The 21,284-nt window shown below is 45.0% G+C and overlaps 1 protein-coding gene across 1 annotated transcript in view; it reads right to left on the reverse strand.

Annotated features, from left to right (window-relative positions):
- Window positions 1-21,284, reverse strand: part of smg1 (SMG1 nonsense mediated mRNA decay associated PI3K related kinase) — a 110,292-nt gene that overhangs the window by 11,214 nt on the left and 77,794 nt on the right. The window contains 23 exon segments of the mRNA XM_079645221.1: window positions 920-1,158; window positions 1,792-2,064; window positions 2,773-3,052; window positions 5,145-5,317; window positions 5,512-5,705; window positions 5,958-6,176; window positions 6,880-6,989; window positions 10,112-10,250; window positions 10,326-10,571; window positions 10,669-10,898; window positions 10,998-11,244; window positions 12,977-13,199; window positions 14,628-14,782; window positions 15,112-15,329; window positions 15,571-15,732; window positions 16,405-16,585; window positions 16,676-16,894; window positions 17,867-18,005; window positions 18,133-18,277; window positions 18,446-18,581; window positions 18,739-18,890; window positions 19,884-20,132; window positions 20,560-20,680. Coding sequence (XP_079501347.1) covers window positions 920-1,158; window positions 1,792-2,064; window positions 2,773-3,052; window positions 5,145-5,317; window positions 5,512-5,705; window positions 5,958-6,176; window positions 6,880-6,989; window positions 10,112-10,250; window positions 10,326-10,571; window positions 10,669-10,898; window positions 10,998-11,244; window positions 12,977-13,199; window positions 14,628-14,782; window positions 15,112-15,329; window positions 15,571-15,732; window positions 16,405-16,585; window positions 16,676-16,894; window positions 17,867-18,005; window positions 18,133-18,277; window positions 18,446-18,581; window positions 18,739-18,890; window positions 19,884-20,132; window positions 20,560-20,680 — 4,450 coding nt within the window.

A 21,284-nucleotide genomic window follows, 5' to 3' on the forward strand; every position in this document is an offset into this window, starting at 1 on the left:
GAAAAAGCAACCTCTTAATCCAGATATATTTACCATGACTCGCGCATGCATGCATGTGCAAGGTGTGGCATGACCACCAAAACAGAAAGATATGGACACAAGATGTGTGCAAATGTATTTAGTTTCCTATCCATGTGGACATGATTTAAGTGTGGGGGGGGGGGGCTGCTGTTGAAGTTAAAAGCATCAATCTGGTGCACTTTGAGAGCAACATGAGCAGATCTATAGATACATCTCAACACCCATATGAAACAGAACTGTAAGCAGATTTTTCTTTGTGAACATTTTACAAATCACTTTTTTGTTACTGTCATATAGTATTTTATACCTGTTTTTCATTTAGTCTCTAATGTCTCATTAATAACTATAATGATCATATCAAGGTGTGCCTTAACCTCACTGAGCTGAGGTTATTTGAGCCTCTCAGGAGAGAGCTCTCTTCCACCTGGTTGTAGAAAAGCTCTTTAAATTCGTTAGCATAGCTAGCTAACCAGATGCTAATAACAACAGATCGCCACTGTGCTTACAACTAAAGACACAGCCACGCAAACGTGTGTACGGCTCCTTATGGGTACTGCAATATTTGAAGGGCTGGAGCGGCGTTCTGGTGCTCTCCGTCAGCAGTCCTTTCAGACGAGACATATACCACGTGAAGACAAGTTACGCTCGTGTTGTGTTCAAGGAACCTGTCCTTGGCCAGGAAATACAGGTACTCGCTTGTTTAACTATTTTTGCGGTCTAGATTTCTTCTTCTGTTTTGAAGTGAGAAGTTGTCCCCCCCCAAAAACAAAAGCTCTCTTTTCTCCACGAATTACACAAGTCACCCAAATCAGCGTTAAAAAAGCGGGAAGCGCCGAAAAGCGACCAATTTGCAACACTGTACACACATCTAAAAAACTGCTGTGTTTTGAGAGTGTACCCACCTGTAAGCAGGTGTAGACAGCGTTGGCCAGGTACACGGCCTGGGTGGTGGCTGAAGGTGCCGGCAGGTCCAGGTCGTGGGGCAGCAGGGGGCATCGCTGCAGCAGTGTAGCCAGAGTGCTGACGTTTCCCACCATACTGCAGAGCTCCTCCAGGAACCAGGCCCCGTCCCGAGAGATCAGGTCCACCAGCTGCTCCCCTGCACTGGCTGCTGCGCCCTCCATCACCAGATTCCTCCTGGAACAAAACCTCCGTCACTCCTGTTCACAGGAAACTTTCTTCCCCTTATGGAAGCACCACATTTCTGAAGGACTAGGTCTAATTAGATGTAATGGTGGTATTTTAAAGCTTTACTAATACAGCTGAATAATGATTTTGGCAATGGTAAATAGAATGTATTTAGAAAGTACTTTACCAATGGTGGAGTGATACTAAAACAATAACTCTAATAACTATTTTAATATTATGCTACTACTGTATATTCAAATAAATCCCATATTTGACCCAAGTGAAATACTACAGTAATAAACACATTATGCATCGATACTTGTAAAAATATATGTTGCCATTCTGCATAAGGAGTACTTTTACTTCTGCTACTTAAGCAAAAGTAATACGTATGAGCATCAAAATAAACTGGGGTATAATATAACAGAGTCATTTGTACACTGTAGCATGAGCTTTAACTAGATCCGAGTACTTCTACCCCAACACAGTAATGAGAGATACGTCTACTTGCTGCTCATTTTAATGTTTAATATATTTGTATCTTATTGAATCTTTTAAACATATTAAATGGTGGAAGACTTGACACTGCTGCTGGAACAAAATGATTTCCCGATTTTGGGATAAATAAAGTATCTCTCCAACCTGCAGAGCGTGCACAGGGCCGATGTGATGATGCCGGCCAGGCTGAGGGCCCCCGGCTCCCCGTTCTCCCGCAGGAACACGCTGATGCAGTGCTCGATCTCCTGCAGCTGCTCCTCGCAGGCGGCTGCCGTGGTGCCCTCCGCCTTCAGCCGCTCCGCATGGTGCAGCACGCGCTCGTTTGTTTCAGCCGCCTGGTGCTGCAGAGTCAGCTCCACACTGGACAGGAACTGGTAGGAGGCGGCGGGGGGCTGCGGAGCGAACAGCACCTCGTATCTGTAAAAAGAGGGGAAACAAAGCTGTAGGCATTGTACATGACGGGAGGAGGCACCAGGCCCTGAACCAGGGGGGGTCAAACTCACTTTTAGTTCAGGGGCAACATACAGCCACATTACTTCTCAAAGTGGGCCAGACCAGTAAAATCATAGCATAATAACCTATAAATAATGACAACTCCAAATTGATCCTTTGGTTTTTGTGCAAAAAATACATTTTGAAAATATTCACAATGAAGGAACTATGATTTTACAAAAACATTATGAACAACCTGACATTAAAGAAAAATAAGGACAATTTCAACAAGATTTCTTAGTATCTGGAACTGAACAACTTAGTATTTTACTTTAGGATCTAAAAAACTTGTCAAGATGTAGAAAATTATTTGACATACATTTCTACATGTAGTAATTAAGGAATTAATTCCTATTAAGTAAGAAGGTTCAGTTATCCCCCTGCCTAGTCAAATGTATACATACATAATACATCAAAGTTGTGAAAATTCCAAAGTGTATATATTAAATTGAAGACATTAACTGCAAATTCATCCTGTATGTTGGACACTCATGTTCTAAACAATGAGCCCCCGAGGTGTTTGTTTATACACACTGTTAGCCAGCTCGTTCATTCAGCGTGAGCCAATAGTAACAGTTTATTATAAGCCATGAACCCGATGTTAGCATGCAGAAAAGTGTCCGAGCAGCTTACTGTCTGTAGATGAGCTGGCAGTGCTCCACCGTCATGTCCCTCAGCAGCTCCTCCAGCCAGGCCTTCCACTGGTGTGCGCGGTGCAGCAGCAGGGTGGCTCTGGGGTACAGCAGAGCCACTGTGGCGTAGCTGTGCAGCTGCTCCAGGCAGCCGCGCAGGGCCCCCCGGCGCTGCTGCAGTAGGGCGCTCACCTCCGCCTCCAGGCTCTCACACTGGCTGATCAGGTGGGCCTGGCCCGCGTTCTGCAGGAAGGCCGTAGCTGGGACATAGCTGGGGGGACCTGAGGAGAGGGACAATCAGGAACACAGCTCAAGACAACTAATACAACACGCTCCATGTGGCACCTTTAAGAATACTACTCCACATAACTGATTTATAGACAGTAAACAAATGGACACCCATGACACATTAACAGGGCAGTGGTATTCCAGGAAAAAAGTTTGGAGTTATTAGATATCTTTGTCAAAGTTTTCCCAGTACTTTCTATAATGTAAAGTCAACACTCAATAATAAAGGCATCACGTAACAGAAGATTAAGACAAGACTGAGGGAAAGTGCCTGTGAATCAATGTATGTACTTCTGTGCTAACAATTGCCATTTTGAATGTTAGGAGTGCATCCCATTGTTGAATATGGCAAAATGCACTATAAGAATCAGAATGGTGCAGTCGCATTTAAAAAGTTCACACTTAATGGTCACCATCTTGGCTACATAACGGCGTTACACAATAAGCCGCGATTGTGGCTGCTTTACAAATAAAAGTTTAACATGTGGGTTTTCTTCACCATTTAATAAATGTACCACTAAAGTGGATTTGAAATAAGCCCCCAATTCAACGGGTTAATTGAGCAGTCTAATGACTGCAAAACATACGGTTGCTAGATAACAGATGCGTTCAAATGCAATTACTGCATCAGTGTTCACTGAGTTTCTTAATTGAGACACAGCAATTTTATGCAAAAATGCACTTAAAGGTGACCTATCATGCTATATTTGAACAATATATTGTAGGGCCATACCTATATAAAGTATATAAATATATATTTTTTTCAAAACACCAAACAGATCCTGCGTTTTAGCCATGCCTCATTTCACTCTATTTGCTCTTTCCAGCGCTGTTTTTGCAGGGGGCTGATTCTGTGAGCTGCAGCTGACCACGCCCCCCTGTAGCAGAGGTGAGCGTGCTCTGAGATCAGCTGCTGGGCTGTCAGAAGAGGGGGATAAAAAGAGATCTCCGTCTTCCGTGTTTTATTCTTATAGAAGTAAGAAGAGAAGTAATGGGGCAGAAACCCTCCTTTTTACGCAGCGGTCCAGACATAGACATCAAACGGCGACACATATTCAGTGTGCAGTTACTTTGGCATTAAGACAGGGATATCTAGATACTTTCCAAGGTTTGACATAATGAATTATGCTACTTTTAAAGCAAGCAACAATGTTTTCAAATCTGTAATCAAAAAGCTCCTCAAAAACGCTATCGAAGCAGTTCCTGCCGTTGCTACGTTAGTTCAAATAGTAACAACGGACTATTTTTCTTAGCGGATGCATGTCAATTTAAATCAATACATACAACTATTTTTTAAATCAATAAAATCATTTTCTAAATCCATAAGAGCATCTCAATTAATATTGGGAGTCATATCGTCACTTTGTTGAGAATGTAGCCATGTAATAAATTAATGTAAGATAATGTGCACATTGCACATTGCATAATGTCCCTTCATGCCGATCTAGATCCCTCCGCTTCGCGTCGGGCTCCTGATCAGCCTGTCGGTGTTCTTTTCCCCATAATGACCGCGTCGCTGCACATTATCCCTTACATATGATTATAGAGTCATTATTCATTTGTTTTAAAGCAGGAGGCGCAAACGCTTGCCTCTGGGAGGGAGAAAAAGAGCCACAGCGGAGAATAAACAGAAGGGCAACCATGGCAACCATGCAAGGGAAGTCTTCTTCGCTGCTTTTGTGGCAGATTACAGCGCCACTTACAGGCCTGGCATATGTACTACAGCGTCTCCAGCGCTTTCGAGCAGCAATGGCCGGCCGTGGCCCAACCTCTCATTCCCCTGATAGGTGGAGAATTGACCAATAGCCGTAGTGCCACTTTACTGACGTCAGTAAAATGTTCAAATCTGGATTAGTTTTTATCAGATCCGTTGCAGCCCCTTTTTTTGAGATTTGGGTATGGAGGAAAATAGAGAGGGTTTTGTTTTCTGACACTTGGTGAGTTCCCTGGAACACCGGGGACACATATTCATGTATAAAAGACGTACAAAAGTGCATTTTGCATGATAGGTCCCCTTTAAGAAATTACACATTTTTAACAAGTTGATCCATTCCGCCTGCTTGTATCACTTCCTTTGGGACTGACCCAGATCTATGGGGCTGCTGATGTCCTGCAGCAGGCTGGCCAGCTGGGTGGCCTCCAGGTTGGAGAAAGCCGCCTGGTACTGAGAGATCCACTGGTCCAGGTCCGACAGCTTGCTCTGGATGGCCTCCTGCACGGTGCGCTGCCTCGACTGCAGCTGGGTGTGTTCAGAGTACCTGTGGGGAGGAAGACGGGGGGTAAATACCCTTTCAGAATACACTCATATGAGTTGCTCCCCTGGACTGAGGGGACATATTAACCTTAATGTTTTTTTAAATGTCCTACAATCTGAATGGAAAATGACTTAAAGATTCATCTAACATGGATTTGGAATATAGTATTAACACATTAACGTGCTGTGGTGTCAGACCTGTGCTCCAGGGTGAGGATCAGGTGGTCCTGATGGTTCTCGGCCCCCTCAAGGAAGGCCATCTCCTCCTGTAGTTTTGCCTGCAGTTTCTCCCCCTGGCAGAGAAGTTCCTGCAGGACTAAGTACTCCTCCACAGCCTCCTCCACCTGCGGCAGCACGGCCAGCATCTCGTCTCGATTCTTAAACCAGTTCACCTGCACACAGAACACACACACTCTTAAGGCATGAGTCTACATAGCGCTGGTGACGTCAATGTAGAAATGAGAATAGAAGCATGTTCATGCCGTGTCTTTCTTTATTATAACAAAGACCATTTCAATGAGTAGATGGGCCGGGCAGAGACTGGATGTTGCTGCCGATGAGTGTTGTACTTTTATCTCCGTACTCAGATGGTCCACTCTTTAGTGGAGGACTCATTCATACACTCGGCTCCTGTTGGACCTCACCTTGATCTCAGCCACCCTGGAGGAGAACAGGGAGCGGGTGATGTCTCTCTCCATCTCCCTCTTGCTTTGCTTGCTGTCAGCCTGCTGGCCTCCTCCTCCGTACACGGCGCCAGCAAAGCCCACCTCCCCCCCGGCCGTCCAGTCCACCAGGGGGTCGTAAACGAAGGCCTCCAGTAGGGTCAGCAGGGTCTCTCTGCCCCGACGCATCATCTGCACCACCTGGAATCACACCATCATCTTCAGCACTCCAGAAACATTTAGCAAGAGCCAGTAAACATTCAAGTTAGAGATGAAAACTAAAGATGAATCATTGAAACCAGAACATGCAATATTAGCTGTTTACTGCACAGGTTTCTCTTCCTCCTATCGAGAGAAGAGGTCATTACCACGTCCCATCTGAAGTGCCCAGTGTGTGACAAAGGACAGATAGATCGAGAGCGTGTCAAACTATTCTAGATATGCAATTCTCCTGAGGAAGGTCCAAGTACAAGGGAGAAGATTATTGATTTATTTACAATACCAAGGGATGATGTCAGGACATTTACATTTATAGATGACAAGTTGACTAAAAAAGTAATTGAAGCCCAAAAAGATACACTACTGATATCAAAAAACGTTAACGAACTTTCAGTAGATGTGTGGCAAACTTTGAATCAAACTCAAAGGTAACAGTCCTCAGTTTTCCACAAATGATTCATTTTTTAAATGTTATTTCTTAAGTTTTGACAGAATTTCCTTTTCTGTATTCCCAGTAAAGTTTTCATTTCTTAAAATGCAAGTAAAGAAAACATCAAAACTAATCCAAGCACACTCTTTGGCTTCAGCAAGTTCACAAATGGTTTAACAATGAAGTCCCGAACTGTAAGAATGACACAGTTCAGTGTGAGTTTGATGGGGCCTGGGAGTGTGAAAGGACAGTTACCTGTTCACAGGACAGCCTGAAGATGCCCTCCACCCCCGTCACTCCCAGAGCCGTCTCTATGTTGTGGGTCATCCTGAAGGGGACCTTCTCCGGCACCCTCAGGCTCTTCCCTGGTGACGCAAACAACGTGGAAACAGATCAGATTAAAACTTTGTTATGTTGTGCGGCACAAATCATTTGATCATCAATAGAATAAACTTGTATCTACTGTAGACATGCTCTCTTTCAAAATGCCAAAAACATATTGACCGGCAGTGGCTCAGTCAGTAAGGGCTTGGATTGGGAGCTGTAGGGTCGCTGGTGCAAGTCCCCGACCAGACCTAAATATGGAGTGTGGACTGCTACTTGGAGAGGTCCTTCCTGGGCCCTGCCGTGGTGCCCTTGAGCAAGGCACCGGACATCCATCTTCCCCCCTCACTTCCATTGCTCCCCGGGCGCTGTACAATAGCTGCCCACTGCTCCTAGTACTAGATGGGTACTAGGATGGGTTAAATGCAGAGGCCATTTTCACTGTGTGTGTGCTGTGTCCTCTGCATGTGTGACCATTAGGGGTGTAACGGTATAAGTATTCGTATCGCAGAAGCATCACCCGAAGGTGAATATCACCGGTACCAAAAGAAAAAAGACTGAAGTGTAACCCAACTCCCGCTAGCATTTAAGCCTCCACCACTCGCAAAAAGTTCAGACCGAGCCAAAGCCATTACAAACGCCAAATATCCTTATGTTGCCATGTTAGCAAAGCGCTACCTGGCTGTATCTGCTACCTCTGTCCCTAGCGAGAGGGTGTTCTCCACAGCAGGAGACATTATTGTGCTGCGTCTACACCGGACGCGATGCGATGTTTGGGGGCGGCACGATTACATGTAAAGTCAATGCAGAGACGCGGACAGACGCGAATTCACTCCGACGGCGAGCATGAAGCGGTGGACGCGGCGCGAATCACGCGATTGAAGGGGACCGCGTCAAACGCGAGAGTTCAATTTGTTAAACTCCAGCGTCAAATTCACGTGACGCGTTCTCGCGAAAGCCAATCAGCGTTGGGATTCCCTCTGACGTCCTGCTGTTGATCAGTTGTAAAGATGGAAGAGATGATCGTTGTAGCTGTGAGTGGCTTCCCGGAGATATACGATACACTTCCACAGAAGGTACAAAGCAGCAATAGCTGTTCCTCCATAGTCAAGGACAGAAATAACCAAAACAATCTTGCATGGAAGTGTAAACAACCTCAACTGTCCGTCAACGGCGCGTCAACGGTATGTCTGCTTTGAATGACGCGATATAAGAAACTGCAAGCCGTGGTGAAACTCAAGCGTTTTATTCGTCCCACAAAGGAGACATTTACAGTGGCTATAGACATGTTTTTGCCATCGATTATTGTATCATACTGTTCTGTACAGATGAGGCTGTCATAGATTTATTTATATGTGTGCCTGTGATTATTTTACAATCCTGTACAGATGACACTTTGTAATCAGATGTAGCCTATGTACTGTGTGTCTCTGATTTTATACTGAATGTAAAGTAACTGGAAATACCTGTGTGTGTGTGTGTGTGTGTGTGAGAGAGAGAGAGAGACTCCTGTCCAACCTCCCAAACTTTCTTTTTATGTGTGCATTGTTATTTGTGCTTGAGCAACATTTTACTTGAACTTTATTTCAATGAAATTAGTTGTAAATATTGTCCTACATTGTAATTTGTTTTACAGAGAGGTTTCACAGCTGCCTGGGCCTAGTGGACCACAGGCGGCATTTATCCAGCAGCCAGAACATCCATCTGTGCCTGCCCCCAGGTCAAGATCTACCGTGGCTCAAGGGCCTTCACCAGAGCCATCACCACCAAGGACCAGCAAACCAGCATCACTACAGCTGCCTCCACCTCCATCTGCGGCTGCCACCAGGTCAAGATACACCTCAGCAGAAAGGCTCCACCACAGCCATCACCTTCAACCCAGCCAGCAAGGAGGTCTCGTGGAGGTCTCGTATAGCACTTGTACACCCCACCTACACAGCAGCCCAAGCACCATCACCCCCACCTTCACAGCAGCCAGACCCACTGTCTTGGAAGACAGACAAAGACCTTGACACTGTCTTGACATTTATAATGAAGAGTTCGTTGAAAGTTCTGATGCTCAATATTGTAAATAGTGAGATTTTCCAGTTTCTTATATTATTATAAATAGTTGGTTGAAAAAAAACATATTTATAATAAATTGTTGGTTGAAAAAAATAGTTTGAATGCTCAATTTGTATTTGTACACATCACATGAACCTTGTTATGTAATATGAAGTCATTAGTCAGTCCTAATGTATCTCAGTTCCTGCTGTGGTGAAAGTAGAGTGATAAACACCTGTTTTACTCAAAATTCGAATACATTTTTTTTAATTTTAGACATGAATAACACATTTAAATACAGTGTAATTCAAATATTTCACTACTTTTGTGATCCTAAGACTTTGGTAACCAAATCTAAAACATCAAAACAATTGGATGAAATTAGTAAATTTGTGTTCTCACAAGAGTTTTGAAGATTTTCCAAAAACCGGATGTCAAATGTTAAGCTTTAGAGCTACTTATCTCATCACACAGTGCTCTAAGGTGAGTCATTTCTAGCAAGACCAGAGATTGTCCTGAACATTTTGATATTAACACATGGGGTGCCATGTTATAAGAAGTACATTTAAAAATGTCATTTAAGGAAACATCAAAAAATCGAGAAAATACCCTTAGAATCCAGAGGGTTAAAGAGGGTTTCATCCCTCCAATTCTATACACTGTTTCATATAGCAAGACGACTGTTACCAAGACACCATTCAGAGAAAAAGCCATTCAAAGTTTGTTAACAATATTTTAGCCAGTCATTTTAAAAAGGGGCCCATTTGGCCCCCCCTTAGGACCACCATTGGATTAGCTGGGAATCTGAAAACTGTGTTGGTCTATAAACCAGCTTGTTAGCAGGCTGTCCCTCATCACGTTCAACAGAAAGTGGATAGATCACAGAGATCCATCGTACTGATTAGGCCAGCTCATTTTTAGTTAGTCGCATCGTAGACTAAATAGATTTTCTGAAAGACTTTAAAACCAACCTAAACCCCAAAACACACATTTTTCACATTAATCCACGATCTGGGAATGTACCTTTGCGACATCCGACTGATTTCAATAAAGCGGGTCACATATATTCAGCAGTTAAACTCACTTTACACAAACTCAAGCAAAGCAATATGAAACTGACCTTTTTCAAAGCACACATTGTAGTCAATGTGCACCACCTCTCCAGTGGTCATGTCAATCAACACGTTGTCGAGGTGACGGTCACCGAGGCCGATGATGTATCCCACCATTGACATGACAGCAGTGGATCTGGCGTAGGACTGCAGCAGAGAGAGACGGGTTAGAAACCAAACAGAACATTTAATAATCAGACATGTCCGCCGAGCAGGGGTTACCTGAGTGACCCTCCACCACTCGCTGGGGGTGGTGCACGAACACCACAGCTCCTTGGCCAGCAGGTTGGAGGGCGTAGTCTCCATCAACTCCTTCAGCACGTCCTTCATGACGCTCAGGGGCCAGTCTCGCCTGGTCACATCCAAACTGAGCCCCACAGCCTTCAGAGCCGGCCCGATGCGGCTGTAGTACAGCTCACTGGGGCGGGGGACCGGGGGCACCGGCTGCTGCTGGAAGGAGTCCTGGGCCTGGTCAGGACAAGAACAAGTGTGTCAATTTCACTTGAGAAAAAAACGTTTTAGTTGTGCTTTAATGTGGGCTGCAACAGGAAAGAAGTTGCGTTACCTTCTGAGCCTGCAGCACCGCCTCCCTCTGCTGCCAGCGCTTGTAAAGGCCGAAGAGCGGCGTGGCTCCGTCTACCCACTGGATGAGTCCAGACCGGGTCCCGAGGGGGGTGACGGAGTAGTGGCGGGCGTGGAAGTGCGGCTGCTCCTGCTGGTTGATCTTGGTGAACATGGTGTTGACGATTGACAGGAACTGCATGATGCGCTCGTCCAAATGCAAATCCTCCAGACCTGAGCGACAAGAGTTCCATCACTACTGACACATTTCAACTTCAGCCCCCACTCACTAACATGCTCCCCCCCATCCCCTGCTCCGATTTGCTCTCCTACCTTTAAAGAGGTACGGGTAGTTGCGTCCGTCGGAGCCCAGGAAAAACAGCTTCTTGGGCTTGGTTTTGGTGGGCAGGATGGTGATGGTGTTGCCTACGCTCTGTATGGTGACGGCATCTGATGCCGATACCTCACCTGGGAGCGCCATCTCTGTTGTTGTCATGGAGACGAGGCGAGGACTGATCTCGTCCAGGTGAAGCAGATAGCTGGCTCGCTTCTGAGAACGCTGCTGCAGGCTCATCATGATCTGATCATAAAAAACTTTATTCATTATATCAATGAAGATGACTAACTGTTAATGAGCCGACAACCACATTGAAATCAGAGTCGAACAATTAACCTAAATTGTATTGAAATCACAATATGGGCTAGTGCAATATAGAAATCACAGTAAGTGGATTATTAAGTCAAAACATGTGAGAATATCTGAATAAAGTTGAAGAAAAGTCCTGGCATAAAAACGGTATTTTAGGGTGCATTCGTACCTAATAGTCTGCTTCTCTGGTGCGCACCAGGGGCCTCATTTATAAAGGGATATACGCTCAAAAAATGGCGTACGGCAGTTTCTACGCCATGTTTGCGATTTATAAAATACTAACTTGACGGGAAAACGTGCGGTCCTCCGTGCAAACTCTAACCCATGCGTACGCACTAAGCACAAAAACGGGAGAGACGAGAAACTGCGACACCGTTGGCAGAATGAAGAATGGAGAGAAATATGTGGAAATAATACCATCAATAAAATGTTACCTCTCATTTATCATATATGAAGAATTCATTTTCAAACATTGAGTAAAGCCAATCTTAAAATGATTTAACAAACGCCTGTTTCAGACTCCTCAGTGCAAACAAAAACATAACTTGGAGAAATAAATAAATACGGATATGTTATTTAAAACCATCATTTATTTTGTGTTAATGTTATGAAATGTTTTCTCATAAATGATGTGGTAAGCAGGAGGACAGAATTACGTCTAAACTGACGCCGTTTTGCATTTCTATAGGTTGTAGATACGAGCATGGTTTTATATGTTTAATACATGTTTTATCGTGTTTTATGCCGTTTGCCAAGACTTGATAAGTCGCTCGTAAAACACAGGAGGTATGGAAACTAAGAACACCATATGTGGTCAATTGTACAGCTAATATAACAACACATTAGTTGTATTTCCTTTAACTGACGGATCTAGAGTTGCTGCGGAGAGGGGGGGGGGGGGGGGGGGGGTCTCGTGTCCCCTGTGCAAACACACTGCCTGTGGAAGGCTATGTGTATTTTTTTTGTCATTATCCTTTTTCGGACCACTTATTTATTTATTTTGGTGACGATCCGACCTCCATGCTGCTACTCTGGTTCATACTGCATCCACCAAACAATATGATTTATCTCCACCTCCCCAAAATAACCAAAATCTGACACGGTGGGAGATGTTTTTTTTAGCTGTTCTGTTGTCATGTATGGACCTATTTTTCTGATTTCTACTACATAAGCAACCTTCCCACGTGAATCCTACGCACGGCGTTATGAATGAGGCCCCAGACCACAGTTTGTTACATTCATTTTTCAGAAGGTTCGGTTTGCGTTCACACGGGCAAAACTCAAACGGACTATAAACTTTTAACAAAAGTCATGTGCACGGAAATGCGGTTCAACCATTGGTCAGACATTAAGGGGGTAAAAACGGAAATCCCGGCAATTGCTACCGGAGCCTCCGCCATGGAGCATCGGCACTTTCGGCAAGTTATTCTCATGCTGCTGTGTGCGCATATGATTATATAATCAGACAAAAAAAAAAAATCATTATAACACATATAAAGAGAGACGTTCTGCAGTAAGGAGGGGCGTTTCAACGACGACAGGTGTTCTTACTTTTATGTAGCTGACGGGGAATTTGTACTTTACACGACACTGTTCAACACTTCATTCTGCTTCACTCTTTAACTAAACAACCGCGGATTTTGAAGATATCACACACACACACCTGTTTGAAGGGCAGCCAGCTGCTGGCAGGGTTAGCGGGGTTGGTGGGGTTTCTCAGGCGCTCGAGGGCAGAGGTGATGGGGTCCCCGTAGGTCTGCTGGAACCAGGTCTCATGGGGTGTTTCTGCTGGAGTCGCTGTGATGCTGCACACATGATCCAGAGCGAATACCACCGGACGCATCAGAGCCGAGTGCTTCTCCCGCATGATGGCGATCTTCTCATCCCTGCATCACAACACAGGTTGTTACTAGAAGTACAACATCCTGACCCAGAACCATTAGGGAGCTAAGAGCATCTCTGAACGGAACTTTAACAGGTGTTTTAAGACAGGGTTGTACACACACTGTAGTTCAGTTTCTACTCTTTTACATTACTGCAGAACAGGACATTGGGAAAACGATAAACACCTGAAAAGTAAAAATTAAAATGCAAAGAAGTGATTAGCATCTCTCACCTACAATATCAACATGTATAACACAGCAACAATAACAGAGTCCAGTTGAGCCTAAAAGTCTTGATTTCTATGCATGAGCTTTAAACCCACAACAAGATGGTGGATACCTTTTCCCAATAAATGGTCTGTCTGTCTGTCTGTCTGTCTGTCTGTCTGTCTGTCTGTCTGTCTGTCTGTCTGTCTGTCTGTCTGTCTGTCTGTCTGTCTGTCTGTCTGTCTGTCTGTCTGTCTGTCTGTCTGTCTGTCTGTCTGTCTGTCTGTCTGTCTGTCTGTCTGTCTGTCTGTCTGTCTGTCTGTCTGTCTGTCTGTCTGTCTGTCTGTCTGTCTGTCTGTCTGTCTGTCTGTCTGTCTGTCTGTCTGTCTGTCTGTCTGTCTGTCTGTCTGTCTGTCTGTCTGTCTGTCTGTCTGTCTGTCTGTCTGTCTGTCTGTCTGTCTGTCTGTCTGTCTGTCTGTCTGTCTGTCTGTCTGTCTGTCTGTCTGTCTGTCTGTCTGTCTGTCTGTCTGTCTGTCTGTCTGTCTGTCTGTCTGTCTGTCTGTCTGTCTGTCTGTCTGTCTGTCTGTCTGTCTGTCTGTCTGTCTGTCTGTCTGTCTGTCTGTCTGTCTGTCTGTCTGTCTGTCTGTCTGTCTGTCTGTCTGTCTGTCTGTCTGTCTGTCTGTCTGTCTGTCTGTCTGTCTGTCTGTCTGTCTGTCTGTCTGTCTGTCTGTCTGTCTGTCTGTCTGTCTGTCTGTCTGTCTGTCTGTCTGTCTGTCTGTCTGTCTGTCTGTCTGTCTGTCTGTCTGTCTGTCTGTCTGTCTGTCTGTCTGTCTGTCTGTCTGTCTGTCTGTCTGTCTGTCTGTCTGTCTGTCTGTCTGTCTGTCTGTCTGTCTGTCTGTCTGTCTGTCTGTCTGTCTGTCTGTCTGTCTGTCTGTCTGTCTGTCTGTCTGTCTGTCTGTCTGTCTGTCTGTCTGTCTGTCTGTCTGTCTGTCTGTCTGTCTGTCTGTCTGTCTGTCTGTCTGTCTGTCTGTCTGTCTGTCTGTCTGTCTGTCTGTCTGTCTGTCTGTCTGTCTGTCTGTCTGTCTGTCTGTCTGTCTGTCTGTCTGTCTGTCTGTCTGTCTGTCTGTCTGTCTGTCTGTCTGTCTGTCTGTCTGTCTGTCTGTCTGTCTGTCTGTCTGTCTGTCTGTCTGTCTGTCTGTCAGTCACACAGTCACAGAGCCTCACCTGCGCAGCGTATTGTTGATCTGCACCCTCTTGACCTCGTCCTCCAGCTGCTGGATCCTCCTCAGGACGTGCATGTGTTGCTGCTGCAGAACGCCCAGCCACAGCTCGTCCCACAGGAGGGTGACTCTGCGCAGCTCCCCCACCAGCTGCTGCACCTGCACCAATCATAACCCTCTATTAATCTTCATTTGAGAAATAAATAAAAACATAAAGATGTAATGCAAATAATGATATAAACACAAGTTAAGTATGTGCAGAAAAAGATGAAACACAATAAAGATATCTCCTAAAAACATAAGAAATAAGGGGAAAGCATTTTTTTATTTTTGTCAAAAGATGGGTCGTCTTTTGGGCCGTCGTTTATGTGATAACTAAAATGATCACTGAATAATGAATGAAATGCTGATACTGTGCTCGAGTTAGACTTCTGACAGGGGGGTTAAGTTAAGGCATTAGTACATCGGTGAGTGCAGCCCCCTCCTACCTGCAGCACCATGGTGGGGTTGGCGAGGGACAGCTTCTCCACGATCTTGCTGTAGCAGTCCTGCATCATGGCCTGGTCCTGACTGGAGCAGAAGGTGGAGAGCTCCTCTGAAGCCTCTCCCTGGGCCCCGCTCTCTGCCTGTTCTTCCTCCCCCCCCCCCAGACCCTCAGCCTGCATGCTGCCCAGGAAGGTGGGCAGAGCTGAGGGCAGTTTACTCCCTGTGAACGCATATTAGATTACAGTATTAGCATTTTACTGGCATGCATCACTCTTTCTTATTGTTTTAATGGCTACTAATTATGTTCACTTCAATGCCATTTTGTATGGAGTTTTGACCAGTGACAGTCATCAGTTGAACTATTAACAGTCAAACAGACATCATGTAGTGTCTAAGAAACACATGCCTTGTAATTAAATCAGAAAAGTTAAAGACTTCCTGCACATGTCATTTAAGTTTACCTGCATTCTGAGCCTCTCCTCCCAGGGAGAGTGAGCCCACGATGGCGGGGTACAGGATGAGGTGGGGGGAGTCCTGGGCCACTCGACACAGCAGACTGCATATACTCTGCCGGATGTAAGCCTCTGGATGGTTAAGACGGGAAAACAGCTGTGGGATGATACCTGAGGAGGACACATGTTACAGTTAAGAACCAGCAGCAGGTAGAACAAAAAAAGTCCTTAAAGGTGGGGTAGGTAAGTTTGAGAAACCGGCTCGAGATACACTTTTTGTTATATTCTATGGAATGCTCTTAACATCCCGATAGCAATGAATAAAAAAAATGTCATCTTCGGAAGTCCTAGTACTGTAAAAAGCATGACCAATCATCTGAGCCGGCCCGGCTAAAATAACTGGATGGCCTACCTGCCTGTCAGCCTTCCTGTGCACAAACGTATCTCGTGCCCTCATTGGTCATGTGCACGTTTGTGTGTGTTGGAGGAGGGGCTCTGTAAGGAAGTGGCAGATTTTGTCCGGTTGTGTATTTTCAAATTATAGCGCACTCGAGCTGGTCTCTCCAAAATTACCTCGACCACCTTTAAGTAAGTTGTCAGAAGGGGGGCGGGGGGGATGATTGTTTGTACACTGAGATAAGACATCCTGCTTTTTTTCTTTTATGAGAGTAGGGCAGGAAAACTGCCTGTTGTTACAAGACACGATGCAGTATGATACGACTTTGGAACTGCATGACTGAGTACAAAACGCATTTATTTACAGGGACCATGAAGTATATTAAGAGCCGAGTCAGAATTCAGATATGGTGTCCATTCATAACTGCTCCTCACAGTCATACATACCCCTCCAGGGTGCTGTAGGGGTGGAGGCTAAACCCAACTCTAGCCCCTCCCTCAGTTCACCGGCATGCTTCACCAGCAGACGGAGGAGACGCAGGGTTGCCATGACGATCATGTCGTCGTTGCTCTGTTTGCTGTTCTGACAGGACAGCAGGAGTTTGGGGTCTTCCTCATTTATAGGGACCTGAAACACAACACGCACTCAGGATGAAGGGCTGCTCTCCATCAGCCACGCAGATCTGAAGTCAGTAAGTGTACAAAGAGGATCCCTCACTTGTCCAGCGTTGAGCTTGAGGAAGGTGAAGTAGGCCTGGCAGGAGACCCGGTACAGGCCGAATATGCGGTCTACTACCCGCCTCCAGACCCGGATCAGACCGTCGGTGACGGGCTGGCCCGCCTCCCCCAGCCAGGGGCAGGAGCCTGTGAGCTGACGCCAGATCACATCCACCATGTCGTCCTCATCGTCCTCCTGCTGCAGAGCCATGTCCTCATCCTGACACACATCAAAAGCATTGTATTGATGCAGGAATTAGTCCTCAAAAACCGATTAAAAAGTATACAATTCCAGAGCCCACACCAAGTACTTTGCCATACTTAGTTCCAAGCACTTAGTTCCCCCATTGAACTAAGAACAGGTCTCCCTTGAACTAAGAACAGGTCTCCCTTGAACTAAGAACAGGTCTCCCTTGAACTAAGAACAGATCTCCCTTGAACTAAGAACAGATCTCCCTTGAAAAAGAGATCTATGATCTCAATCGGACCAATCTGGTTGAATAAAGGTTTGAAATGAACTAAAGAGCAGATCGCGTTCACACCGGAATAAGTTCCTGAGGGAGGATTAGGCAAATGAAGCCGCTGACGTCACTTCTTCTTCTTCTGCTTTGGGTTTACTGGCAGGCCGCAAACAACTTCACGGCGTATACTGCCACCCGAAGTCCCTGGCCGGAAGTCCCCGGAGTTGGGGACTGGCTCCAGTAGAAGCATTCGGAGTAAATCGCCAGAACGCCGACACCTCCTCATCTCCACCGCTCCCATGTTTTTTGTTGTGTTGCCATAAGTTATTCTCTCTCCGTTGGTGTGCTGGGCTAATGCTAATAATGCTAATGCTAATGCCAGCAAATACAATGGCGGCTTCACCAAACTTTTCCTTGTTTTAGGGGGCGTGGTTTGCAATTCGCCCAGCCAATCAGAAATTGGAACTTTTTTCTCCCCAGGAAAGTCCCACCTCTCTAGCAGTGAAAGGGGGAAAGTTCTCATGAACTTAGTTCTCTTTTTGGTGTGAACGCAAAATCCCAGGAACTATCGGAACTAAAAGGGAAAAGTACTACGGTGTGAAAGCGCCTCTTGTCTCAAAGTTAAAGGATTTAAGAACGTGTTTTTGGTTAGAAGCCTGAAAAGGAGATTCTAATGTTTTTTCTAAGACATAAAATACGTCAGTAAATACGTCACTGAAGTCAGACTCTACCTGAATGCCGGTAGGTCGACACATGGCCTGTCCGAGGATGCTGAAGATTATCTCCTTGTCTTCTTCGCTGGTGGTTGCTGGCAGCAGCTCCTCTATCTCCTTCTTCTCTCCAGGAAGAAGAGGCAATCCCTCCCCTTGGCTGAGGAGAAAACAAATAATGTAATGAAATATTCCTGCAGTATGCCGTTTCATGGGTTCATGTCTTTTGATTTACTGTGGTACATTAAATTGCATTATTTCATACAGGTGAAGCTGGGTGCACTAACCTGGCGTTATCCACCACCTTCCGGCCCCAGCGGTAGGCCCAGCTAGCCAGTGCGGCCCAGGACTTTGCCATCTCTGGAGCAAGGCTGGTGGAGAGCTGGTAGAGCTGCCCCAGCACGAAGTCTGGCTCACCGACGCCCACACTCACTGCAGGAACAACACCAACTTTAAAATGGAGCTAGAACACTAATGTATTGTAGTTCATAGTTTGCAGACACTTTTTACTTTAAAGATTTTAATATAAACAGATAAAGTTAGTCTAATGTATTTTCTATTTTACCTGTATTTGAGATTTGTTCCTGTGCTCTGTGTTACCTGAGGTCTCAGTGATGATGTGGGGGATCCCCTGATCCTCCAGGGGGAGCTCCAGCAGAGCGCCGATGTTCCGGCTCAGAGGAGACATGCTGCCCACAGCGCTGGAGGAGTTCACTGCTCCTGACCGCTTCACCACCTGCACCACAACATCAGGCATCTCATTAACAATACAACCAGCCAGAGCACACTGGGTGTGAAGAAGAAATATATTACAAAAACTAAAGTCATTTTAATGTTTGAAATATCACAGCTCGGCAAAATGTAAAGTAGATCAGTATGAAGAGAGAGCATGCCTGTTTCAGCTGAGGCGTCATGTCCTTCCAGTCGGCCAGCAGCCATTTGCAGAGTGTCAGCAGGGAGCGGCAGGCGGCGCCTTCATTCTTCCCCACGTGACAGTAAGACAGAGCAGCCCTGCTCAGCATCTCCATGGCTGCCATGGACTGGCCTGTGGAAAGAGACACTGCTTAGAGACAGCTAAGGACATCAACACCAAACTTCAGAGACCCTAACCAGAGATAACGTGTACCCCAGAGGGGGTCATCAACACCAGACTTCAGAGACCCTAACCAGAGATAACGTGTACCACAGAGGGGGTCATCAACTGGATTTGTTAACCCAGGGTTTCTCCCTTAGACTCAGTGCGTGTTTTTATAAAAGCGGTGCATTTTAGTTTTTCACAAAATTCCCACCCCTTTCCACCTTATAAGAATATTTAAAAGAAAAAATAAAGGCATTAGGCAACCTGTTGGTGCAAATAAGCTCTCTGCCTCCTGTTTATTTCTACCTTGACAACTGCAAATGCATGTATTACACTTCTAAACTAAATAATATATAGTACTAAACTCATTGTAATTAGGTCTGACTGTGTACTATAATGAAAAACACATAAAATATCACTTTAGGTATTGGCCAAATCATCAATAAAATGTATTGATTGTCTATTATGTGTGATAAATACCAATAGACTAATACATTTTGTAATCAGCATATTTCAGTAGGGTTGCAAAATTCCGGGAATTTTCAAAGGTGGAAACTTTCCACAGGAATTAACGGGAATAATGGCTATTGAGACCACACAAAGGTTCTACTTAAAAAAACGGAAACTTTTTTAAGTAAAACAGAACAAGTTTTCTGTTGAAATGTCATGTGTTTTTGTTTAATTTTGCATCAAATATTTCCAAAATTCCCCAGTTTAACTTCCCATGGAAACTTTCCGCCCCTTTGCAACCCTATATGTCAGCAATAAGACCAGGAGAATATAACGTGTTTCAGCAAATCAGGAGGAAGCATGAAAACATGCCAACATCATGGTTTGAAGGAATTTTAACGCTTTCCAAATACAAAATCTTAAATATCGTACTGAAAGAGTCTTTGCAGCAGCAAGATGCAAAGCTGCCGCTTTGTTATGTGTGCAATTTGAACATCTCCAGTTGTTTACCTGCATTCCTCAGGACTTTAGCTTTCTCGATCTGCAGCTCTGCACCCCACCTCTCTCCCACGGTGCCCTCCAGGGAGAGATGTCTGAAGGCTTGGCTCAGCCCCTCCTGCTGCCCCCCTTCTTCCTGTGTCCTGTCCCCACACTGGCTGAGCAGGCGGGACGCCAGGGCAATGTTGCCTTTCTTCCGGGCAAATTTGACAGCAGTGAGACTAAGCTCCATGAGGTGGCTGTCGGTGGAGGGAGAGTGACCTGGACAAGGATGGACATGCAGACCTTTGGATTAACATTATTATACTATCTACATGTTCCTTCAGCCATACCAGAGCTGTGTGAGACAGAGGGAAACCCAACATTTCCTGTTGCTACTTCACATTAAAAGCTTCCCATTAGTGAACCAGAAGGGAGCTTTTATTGTGAAGTTATAGGACAAGCTTACCACAGACTCAACGGAACTACTTTTTTGCAGCGAACTTCTTCAATAAAGAAAGGAAGACAAAACAAATGTAAAGGTTTGGCGGTACAAGATTGGTTTCCTAAAGCCACACTGAGGTGTTCCGTTTGCTTTTGATTCTGGGGATGGCAAATTCAAAATCGAAAGCTCATTTCAAACACATTTTTTATTCAGAATCGCCATTTGACAATGGTTAATGCATCAATTGTCTGAATTGGTAATTACCTTTAAGTTTCTGGAGCAGTTGTCTTTGGAACATGGTGTATCTCAGGGCCTGAAGGAAAGGCTGGACATCCTGCTGCTTACAGGAGCTCAGAGCCTCGCTGCCCAGAGGAATCATACACTCCTGCACACATACACATGGTTTCATTAGCCCCAAAATGTTTAACAATGAGCGTCTATCACAGTGGTTCTCAAACTTTTTCTGTCATGCCCCCCCTTTGGAGAAAAAAAAAAGTCGGGCCCCCCCAACACAAATAGTCACGTAATGGGCCAAGTTAACATTTATTAAATAAATACATCAATATGAACGTGAACATTCCTTTCAAAAAAATAAAAAAATCACTTTGCTAGAACAGTGATAATAAAACAATGCTCCATAAGTCTGTTTGCTCAACAAAAAAATAATAATAATACAATTGTGCAATCCCTTTGCTAGAACAATAAGTTATAATACTTTGCCACTTTGCAATCTATGCAAAAAAATGAAAAGAAAGAAAATGCTGATATTTGGCAAAAAAGTGTGTCTTATCACAGGTGGCTGCAATGAGCCTGTTTTGCACTGCACATTTCTTCAAAACGGGGTTGCAGGCTCAGTGGCGGCGCCAGACATTTCTTTTGGGGGTGCTGTGGGGTAGCTTGACGTTTCATAGAGGGTGCTCAAACATTTAGGGTTTTCCCATTAAGGTACCGGGCGCTACAGTGGAATTTTCTACTGCAACAATCCCCAC

The sequence above is a fragment of the Notothenia rossii genome (assembly GCF_949606895.1).
Source record: "Notothenia rossii genome assembly, chromosome: 8".
NCBI lineage: Eukaryota > Metazoa > Chordata > Actinopteri > Perciformes > Nototheniidae > Notothenia > Notothenia rossii.